The 9,009-nt window shown below is 66.1% G+C and overlaps 1 protein-coding gene across 2 annotated transcripts in view; it reads left to right on the top strand.

The window, feature by feature from the left end:
* NKPD1 (NTPase KAP family P-loop domain containing 1) overlaps nucleotides 1-7,931 on the top strand; it is an 8,400-nt gene extending 469 nt beyond the window's left edge. The window contains exons 2-6 of one of the 2 annotated variants that reach the window (XM_040634147.1): nucleotides 344-434; nucleotides 535-647; nucleotides 1,551-1,988; nucleotides 4,223-4,354; nucleotides 5,831-7,931. In XM_040634147.1, the coding sequence (XP_040490081.1) occupies nucleotides 548-647; nucleotides 1,551-1,988; nucleotides 4,223-4,354; nucleotides 5,831-7,650 (2,490 nt within the window). In that variant the 5' untranslated portion in view covers nucleotides 344-434; nucleotides 535-547 and the 3' untranslated portion in view covers nucleotides 7,651-7,931. Of the gene's footprint in view, nucleotides 1-343; nucleotides 648-1,550; nucleotides 1,989-4,222; nucleotides 4,355-5,830 lie in introns of both variants that reach the window. The other variant, XM_040634148.1, reaches the window with a different exon arrangement.
* The last annotated feature ends 1,078 nt before the right edge of the window (nucleotides 7,932-9,009 follow it).

Here is a 9,009-nt window from a genome sequence, read left to right as displayed (position 1 = left end):
GGTGGTGGTGGTGGTGGTGGTGGTGGCGGCGGCGGCGGCGGCTCAGTGCTCCCAGCTCTCCCCGTGCTGGTCACATGTCCCTTCCAATGGTGCCAGCCCGCGCCTCCCACGGCGCACACCCCCAATACCTAGTGGTCCCCGAAGTTTACTCAGCCACCCCCGGGCTCCTGTGTTTCCCCAGCCCACGTCTGCTCAGCATCCAGCACCCCCATTGTCCTGGCCTCTTGGAAACTCCTAGGGGCTCCCAAACACCCACTCGCCAACCTTGGAAATCTCACACACCCCAAATTAGCCCCTAGCACCCCGGTAACCATTCTCCATTCTCCCCCCTCCCCCCATCTAGCTGCCCCTCCCTGGTGCCCACCACTCACTCTTAACTCTGAAGAGGACCGCCACCCCACCTGGCGACCCAGGACCCCAACGTCAGGGACAGGGTCTGTCACCTGTTCGAGGTCACATCCTGGGGGTGGGGTCTTCCTGCTGGCACCCAAGGGAGCCGGGCACTGAGCCCACCCTCGCCCTCTCCCGGAGCAGGCCCCCCGCCGCCATGCACAAACACTACACCGTCCGCTTCATCAAGGGCGCCCTGCCCCTTCGGACCCCCACCGAACACTACTTCTTGGACCCGGAGTTGGGGCAGCAAAAAGGTAGGGGTTCAGTTTGGGGGGTCCTGGCAGGGAGCATGGTTTGTGAGTGGGGGAGGCTGCTGTGTGGATGGTTGAGAAGGAGAACCTTAGGCTCCAGGGAAGAGGAGCTCCCAGCACTCCCCCCAGAGGCTTCCACGTAAAGGGGTCATAGGGGGGCACAGGCCCCAGGGAGCCTGAAAATGGGAGCCCAGGATGGGGATGTCAGCAGGGGAGGCCCACACAGCCTACCTCTTCCCCCACCATGGGTAGAATTCCCCCACCCCAAATCGCCAGGCCTCTGAGGACTTCACCCCAACCTGGGGGGGAGCAGTGTGGAAGGAAAGCAAGCTCCCCCAACCACTGAGTGTGTGAGTGGGGGAACAGCTTCCAGGGGGTTAGTGACCACAGGTGCTCCTGCTGGGGGGGTAGGGGTGGGGACAGTTACCGTCCATTGGGTCAATTCAGCCTCTTGAGGCCTGCGCCTCCTAGGGCAGCCCCCTTCCCACCAGCCTTGCCCGATTCTGGGTACGAGGCCCACCCCTTTCTCAGTCCCCACCCTGTCCCCTCTCCATGGTCACCTCCCATCACTCCAGCCTGCTCTGGACCAACCAGGCCGCTTCCTGATGGGTGGTTCTCTGCCCCCCAACCCCAGGGTCACACCCCCAGGGACTCCAAGGCATTGGGCCCACTCCAGCCCCTCGCCTGGCTAAGCCCAGGCCTCTGCACCTCTTCTTCACGGCCCCCCCATAGGAGAGCACAGAGACTGCTCCCCCCCAACTTCCCTTCCTCATTTGCTCTGATTTCTCTGGGGCCTCCACGGAGGGACCAGCCCCAGCCTCCATGTGAAGACTCAACCTGGTTTCTGCCAGTGCCCCCCAGGGGCCAGGGACCCAGGCCCAGTCACCCCCACTTCCTTCCTTCCAGGGTGCCGTCACCAGTGGTGCCATGACCCGGCGGCCCTTCAAGCCCACGGGCCCTGTCGGCTGCCCCCACAGGTGTGCTGGCAGCTGGCCTACCACAGCCACCGGGGGGGTGTCAGCGGCTGCCGCCAGGGTCCCCAGCCCCCCATCCTGCAGCAGCAGCAGCAGCCCCAGCCCCCGCCTCCCACCCCCCTGCGGCAGCGGCTCTGCTCCGTCCCAGGGGCCCGGAAGGGGCCGCCTGCAACCGCTGCTGCTCCCAGGCAGCCCAACGCCCCCCAGCCGCCCCCCGTGCCCACCGTTGCACCTGCCAACGTGCCCGCCACGGCCAGCAGCCGCGCCGCCCCGCCCTCCGCAGCCAGCACCCTCCTGGAGCCCAGCGTAGCCCGTGCCGCCCGCCCCCTGCCCGCCCCAGCAGCCTGCAGTCCCTTCACCTACACCTCCGGTGCTCATCCAGCCTTCCTGTGGGCTCTGTCTGCTGCCTCTCTCCCCTGCCCCCCTGCCCCGCCCCGCCCCGGCCTGCCCTCCTCCCCGTTTGCTCTGCTCCCTGTCTGGGAGGGTGCTGGTCCCTGACCCTGGGCCCCCGGGCAGCTGCCTCTGCTTCTCCTGTCTCGACCCAAAGCTGCCAGGCCAGGCCTGTCCCTGGTGCCTCGCCCCGGGGCTCGCAGGGCTCCGGGGCTCGCAGGGCTCCGGGCCCTGGCCATCTCCCTCCGCGGACAGCCTGCCTCTGCTTTCTCTCCCCCCGCCCTTCCCGCCCCGCACCCCCAGCCTAGGGGGCCAGAGAGAACTTGGGACAGGGGTGTGACAGGCACCAGCTTGCTGGCCAGCTCTGGGGTGGCGGAGAGGGGCAGCAGTAGGGGAGTGGCCTGGGGGCTGGAGAGAACAATGCAGCAAGGGGAGGTCTCCCTTCGCTCGTTCTTTCGCTCATCCATTCCCTCATTCACCCGTCCATGCTGTGACTAGGCATCAGATGCGGGCAGTGGGTGCCCAGCTCTGGTCGGGGAGGGGGGTGCCGGCTGCGGGGAGCAGGGCCGAGACTGCTGCCCTCACAGAGCTCCCGATCTACCGGCGGAGAGGGGGGAGGGGAGGAGGGTACAGGAAGCCAGAGCAGTGAGGCGAGTTTCCATGTGTCACCCACTGATAAGCACGTTGGGGGAAAACAAGGCAGGGAGAGGAGGTAAGGGAGCGTAGGGGTCCGCACATTAAATAGGGTCATCAGTCAGGGCCGCCGTTAGGGCAACGTTCGAGCAAAGTAAGTGGCAGCAGGGTGGGCAAATGCAGACTCTGCGGTGGCCTGTTCCCGGGACCGTGACGAGCTCAGATGGGGCCATGTGGCTTGGTGGCTGTGGTGAGGCTGGGGCCGTGCCCCCGGGGCAGGTGGGAGACACAAGGGGCTAAGGAGCGTGGACCGTGGGCGGTGGAAGCAGGAGTCCGGGGGAGGTGCTAGTGGGGGGGATGTGGGGACACACGGCGGGCTCCCGGGTCTGCCTTGAAAGTAGAGCAACCGCTGAGCAGGGACTCAGGCTCCAGGTCAGGCAGCACCTCGTCACTGCAGGCTCTGGGTCCTGCCACCCATTTCACACGCAGCTTCAGAGGCCAGCGAGGTGAGGTCACCAAGCCACCAGGTAGAGCCACCCGGGCCACCCCCTTGGCCCACCTTGCTGGGTCCTCCTCCTGCCCTCTGCCCGGCACTGACCATCCTGGAGGGAGGGATCCTGAAGCCCCCCGGGCCCCTGGGGGAGCTGGGTGTGTTATCCCCACCACGCACGGGGAGGCTGGCCCGGTGCTGCCCATAGCTGAACCCCCCCCTTTCTGGTGCCCCAACTCCAGTCCAAGAAGTAGCACTCAGTGGGGTCCGGGGGGCAGGACGCCCTCAGCCGAGTGGACACTGATGCTGGAGCACGGAGCCAGCCCTTAAACCAGACCATGGCATTGACCGAGGGCCGCCCCGGCTCTGACCCTTTGGCCTCCATGCTGCCCGGTGTCTCTGCAGCCCCTCTTCAGAGGGAGGGACTGAGCCTCTCAATGGTCATGCAGAAGAGGTGGCAGGGTGGGGCCCAAGGGGCGGGCCTGCCTGAGCTCAGGGCAGGATGAGAGGCTGTGGGCATGGGGTCCCAGAGAGGGAGAGAGGTCAGGGTGAGGGACGGACAGGAAGCTGACAGGAGCCTGGGACTGTCAGGGCCCTTCCGCACTGGAGCCAGGCTAGCAGCGCAGGCAGGAACTGACACGAGAAGCTTCTGAAGCATGCCAAGAGGTGTCTCAAGCATCTAAGGGCCTCCAGTCCCAAGAAGGGCCCGTGGGAATTTTCCAGGGGAACCACGGGCTGGTGACTGAGCCTGGCGAGCTAGGGTCTGGTCAGACAAAATCTCTTGGGCCACTGTGCTGGGGTTCGGTGGGGGAGTCTAGCCTCCTGGCCTGGGCCTGGTGGATCTGGGGTCAGCTCCTCCTGGGGTGCTCAGAGGGGCACATGAGACCCCGGAGAAGGGGGTTGCGTGCCTACTGCCCCAGAAACGTCCATCGGCAGGTTTGATCTGAGTCACCCCGGGCAGCTGGGGAGAGGGATGCCGACAAAGGGAGGAGCTGAGGGTGGGCTCTCTGGAGGGCAGACGGGAGGAGGGTGGTGCTTGGCCAGCCTCACTGACTCCATTTCCCCCCCTCCACCCCTTCCCTGGCCCCCAGATATCCTGACAGAAGATGATGTCTACTGCAGCTGTCTGGCCAAGACCCTCTGCCACGTGCCTGTCCCTGTGACCGTGGGTTTCTATGCCCCCTTCGGCTGCCGCCTGCACATGATGCTGGACAAGATCACCGGTGAGGCTCTGTGTGTGCTGGGGGAGGAGGGAGTACGGGAAACGGAGCCCCTGGTCCCCACCCGGCCTCAGGCTTCCCCAAGCCCGCTTGCTCCCGGGGCCAGCCGGGCCCCAGTCTGTGAAGTCAGTATTAACCAGGTCCCTCCTGACACCCACAGCCTCTGTCCCCGGGTCCCTGCTCATTCCCTCTCTGGCCTCCTGGCCACCAGTCCCATCCCCTCCCCTGCCAGAGCCACTCCAAGGAATCTTCGGAAGATACAGCTCTGGTGGGGCACCTGGGTGGCTCAGTCAGTTAAGCGGCCGGCTCTTGATGTCAGCTCAGGTCAGGATCTTGGGGTTGCTCAGCATGGAGTCTGCTTGGGATTCTCTCTCTCCCTCTCCCTCTGCTCCTCCCCCTGATCTCTCTCTCAAATAAATAAATACATCTTTAAAAAAAAAAAAAAGATACAGATCTAGCCCTGTCCTTCCCCTGCTCATAAAGCCTTCCATGGCTCCCCAGCACTCTAGGGCAAAAGCCCAGGTTCCTCACTGGCTCCTGCGAAGTCCCCCCTGTGCCCCTCAGACCCATCTCTTCTCAGCCCTGGCCCATGGCCTGGCGCCCACAAGACCCCTAACGGATAGAGGTTAACTGATCACAGCGGCCGAAACGTGGCCAGGATCCCCAGCAGCTTGGACCTGGTTTAAGCCCTGCTGAGACCCCAGCCCCGACTGTGGCCAGAGTCGGCCACTCCTCCCTACTAAACAAGCCTCCATCAGCCCCTGTGTTGTCAGAGAGCGATAATAAACAGGGTCCTAGGAGAAAACATCCGGTTATAAGGAAAGAGGGAACAGCATTCTGGAGCTCCTCCTCTGTGCTAGGTGACTCTGATACATTCCCACTCATTCATTCACTGACCTGATAGCAGATGGGGCCTGCCCCGACCTCTCGTGATCCATCCTTCAGACATTCCCCCAGCCCTTCCTTGGTGCCCAGGGGACACAGGATGACCGAAACAACCTGAGCCCTGCCCTTCCTGACCTCACAGGCCAGAGAGGGAGACCTGGCCCCAGAGAGTGATGACCCAACAGTGGGAAGGGTTGGGGTGGGGGAGCTCAGGAGGCACGTGACCCAGCCTGGGGATCAGGGAGGGCTCCCTGGAGGAGAAGACAAGGAGCTGAGACCGGAGGAGGAGGAGCATTAAGCCAGGAAAATCAGACCAAGGCTGGACTCTGCTGCCCAGCATTTCGCTTCCTCAGCACCTCGCACGCATTCTCTCCTTCCCTAGAGCCTTCCTTCCTCGCCCCTTCCCGCCCTCCATCCCCTGGGAGCTCTGCTTCTGCCCACCGCTGCCCTCCGGCCTCGCCCTCAGGCTCTTCCGCGGTCCCAGCCCGGGTCCAGGGCTCCAGGCTTCCCGGTCCGCACACCCGCGTCGGCGCCTCCCCCTGCCCCGCCGCTCACGCGGTCCCGTGCGCCCTCCCGCCCCTTCCCTCCCCGCAGCGCTGATGCAGCAGGAGGCGTCGCAGCGCGAGGAGGAGGAGCTGCGGCGCGTGCAGTGGCAGCCGAGGCCCGTGGGCGGCTGGGGCTTCCCGCGGCTGCTGTGGTACCTGGTGTTCCTGCAGCCCGTCATCACCGAGCTGCACCTGCGGCGCAAGAACGTCAAGTTCCTCTTCATCCGCTTCAGCGCCTGGCAGTACGCGGGCACGGACAAGCTGTGGGCCGGCCTGGTGACCACGCTGTGCGAGGGCATCCGCCACCACTATGGCGCGCTGCCCTTCAGCGTGTACTCGGTGCTGGGCAACAAGCCGGCCACGACGCCGGGCTTCTACCAGCGCGAGTGGCACTGCCGGCGCCGCGTGTGCCTGGCGCTGCTGGCGCTGCTGGCGGCGCTCGGCCTCGGCGTGGGCCTGCTCTACCTGTCGGTGGGCGCCCGCCCGCTGGCCCACGGCGCCGCCAGCGGCAGCCTGCTGCGGGTGTTCGGCGGCGCGGCCACCACGCTGTCGGGCTCGGGGCTGCTCATGGCCGTGTACTCGGTGGGCAAGCACCTGTTCGTGAGCCAGCGCAAGAAGATCGAGCGGCTGGTGTCGCGCGAGAAGTTCGGCAGCCAGCTGGGCTTCATGTGCGAGGTGAAGAAGGAGGTGGAGCTGCTCACCGACTTCCTGTGCTTCCTGGAGATCTACCAGCGGCGACGGCTGCGCGTCGTGCTCGAGGTCACCGGGCTGGACACGTGCTACCCCGAGCGCGTGGTGGGCGTGCTCAACGCCATCAACACGCTGCTGTCCGACAGCCACGCGCCCTTCATCTTCATCCTGGTGGTGGACCCCAGCATCCTGGCCGCCTGCCTCGAGAGCGCCGGCTCCATGAAGGGCACGGCCGACAACGGCTACCTTTTCCTCAACCGCACCGTCACGCTGCCCTTCTCCGTGCCCATCATGGGCCGCCGCACCAAGCTGCAGTTCCTGCGCGACGCCGTGCAGAGCCGCGACGACCTGCTCTACCGCGAGATGACGCGCAAGCTGCGGCCGGGCGGCGGCGGGCGCGGCGGCGGCGAGGGCACGCAGCTCCTGGCCGTGGAGACGCAGGCGGGCGCCGAGCGCACGCAGAGCCGCACGCAGAGCCGCGTCGACGCCGAGGCGGCGCGCCGCATCCAGGAAGCGCTCTTCTGCCTGCACGACGAGCGCGACTGCCTCTACGAGTACGTGCCCGACAACGTGGTGTCCATGCGGCGCATCGTCAACACAGTGCCCATCACCGTGCGCCTGCTGCAGCAGCAGGACGGGGACCTGGCGGGCCCCACGCCGCGCCAGGCCGTGGCTTGGGTCGTGCTCGCCAACCAGTGGCCGTGCCGCCTCAGCTGGGCGCTGCAGTGCCTGGAGGACCGGCAGCAGGCGGGGGGCGCGCCCGAGGCCCACGTGCGCCTCTGGGACGTGTTCTGCGACAACAGCCGGGAGCTGCACTCCATGACCAAGGCGCTGCAGAACGTGCTGGACTTAGACGGTGACCCCGAGCTTTTCGAGCGCTTCCTGGGCTCTGACTTCCCCTTCACCTTGGCCGAGGCGCAGAGCCTGCTGCGCTGCACCGTCAACCTGGACCACTCCATCCGCCGCCGCATGGGCCTCATCCGGGCGGTCAGCGCGCTCAAGCCGCCCAGCCCGCCCAAGTCCCCGGCCCACGACGCCCCCCACGCGGCCGACCGAGCCAACCATGCTCCCGGGGCCTTCCGGGCGGGTCAGGGCGCGGGGCCCGCCCAGGCGCGTGCCGGCGAAGCCCACCCGCCCCGGGACTGGGCGCACGGGGGCATGCCGAGACCCGTGGCCTGAACCCTTACAGCCCGGGTGGGTCATGCATGAGGACCCCGGGCGCAGCAGGAGGCATCAGCTCCTCCGGCTGCGCCCACGAGGGGGCAAGGGGTGTGACTGGCCCCAAGGCCCACAGTCGGCGTCTGCAGTGAGGCCTGTGGTGGCCACATCCCCCAGGTGAACCAGTGAGCCAGAGCGAGCTGTAGGCAGTAGCAGGAGCCCGAGCCAGCGTCTGAGAGCTGGCGCCAGAGGACCAGTGAAGAATCCCGGGTTCAAGTGCAATAAATGGAGACGTGAAAGCCCCCGCTGGTCTTCATGTCCTGGGCTCCCTGGCACAGCAGGGACTGGGAACCAGGCCTGTCCTATCCTGCCAAACCCCGTCACCCCCAGGGAGTTGGGCAGCCTCAGCGGGCAGCCTCATGGCTGGCATCCCTGGTGGCAGGAGGGGTTGCGGGGGCGGTGGGTGAGGCCACTGAGGTAGGGGAGGACGGATGTGCCGGGTTGACTCAGGCAACGGAGAGCGCCTAGGCCTCAGGGGATCCAGGTCCTTGCCCCCACGCCCCAGCCCGCTCCTGTGCGGGCAGGGCAGGAGCTGGCATTTCCGAGGGCGGTGTCCCGGTGACCTCAGCAGGTTGCTTCACTTGAGGGCTGGCTCTGCCCTGGTGTAATGACTTAATTAGGGCTCACTGGCCCCTCTGCCAGCCGCGGCGGGCCGCGCTGCTGCCCCCGAACAAGTAACTGTCCACCTGACGAGCCCCTTGATGAGGACGGGGAAGCTGAGGAGCAGAGATGTGGCACTGGCCGGACCTACAGAACTGGAGCCAGAGCCAAGCCACAGTGTGTGTGGGGGGGTTCTCAGCCAGTGGGCTCACCACGTTCCCCTCCCACCCACGTGACATGGACCTGGGATGCCGGCGCCCCTCCTCTGGGCACCTTTGGAGTTCTCACTGGTCAGGGAGCCACACACGCAGGGCTGTGGTGTGCCTGGTCTGGTCCAGTTGGGAGAGGGGACCGCCACCACCTACCCCGCGTGACGAGAGCTCGAGGGCATGACTTCTGAGGGGACAGACCCAGAGGGAGCCAAGAGCTCTGTGACGTCACTCACGCTCCCGGCCTGCGGCCTGGTGGAGGTGCTGACCTCACATTCCTTACTTCAAGGCTCCCTAACCATCCACGAGTGTGGAAAGAGCGTTTCCAGTGCGGCGGCACCGGCGTCTATACGACTGGGTACAGCATCTAGCCCAGTAATAAAACGGGCTCAGTGTGTCTTCACAAGCTCCAGGGATGTCTGGGTGGCTGAAGGCAAAGGAAAGAAAATCCTTGGCCAAGGGGATCCCCCCTGCCCGCCCGCTGTGATCCCGGACTGATCCAGGATCCAGC

Source organism: Ursus maritimus, unplaced genomic scaffold, assembly GCF_017311325.1.
Source record: "Ursus maritimus isolate PB19 unplaced genomic scaffold, ASM1731132v1 scaffold_19, whole genome shotgun sequence".
Taxonomy (NCBI): Eukaryota; Metazoa; Chordata; class Mammalia; order Carnivora; family Ursidae; genus Ursus; species Ursus maritimus.
This window is presented reverse-complemented; position numbering and strand designations above follow the sequence as displayed.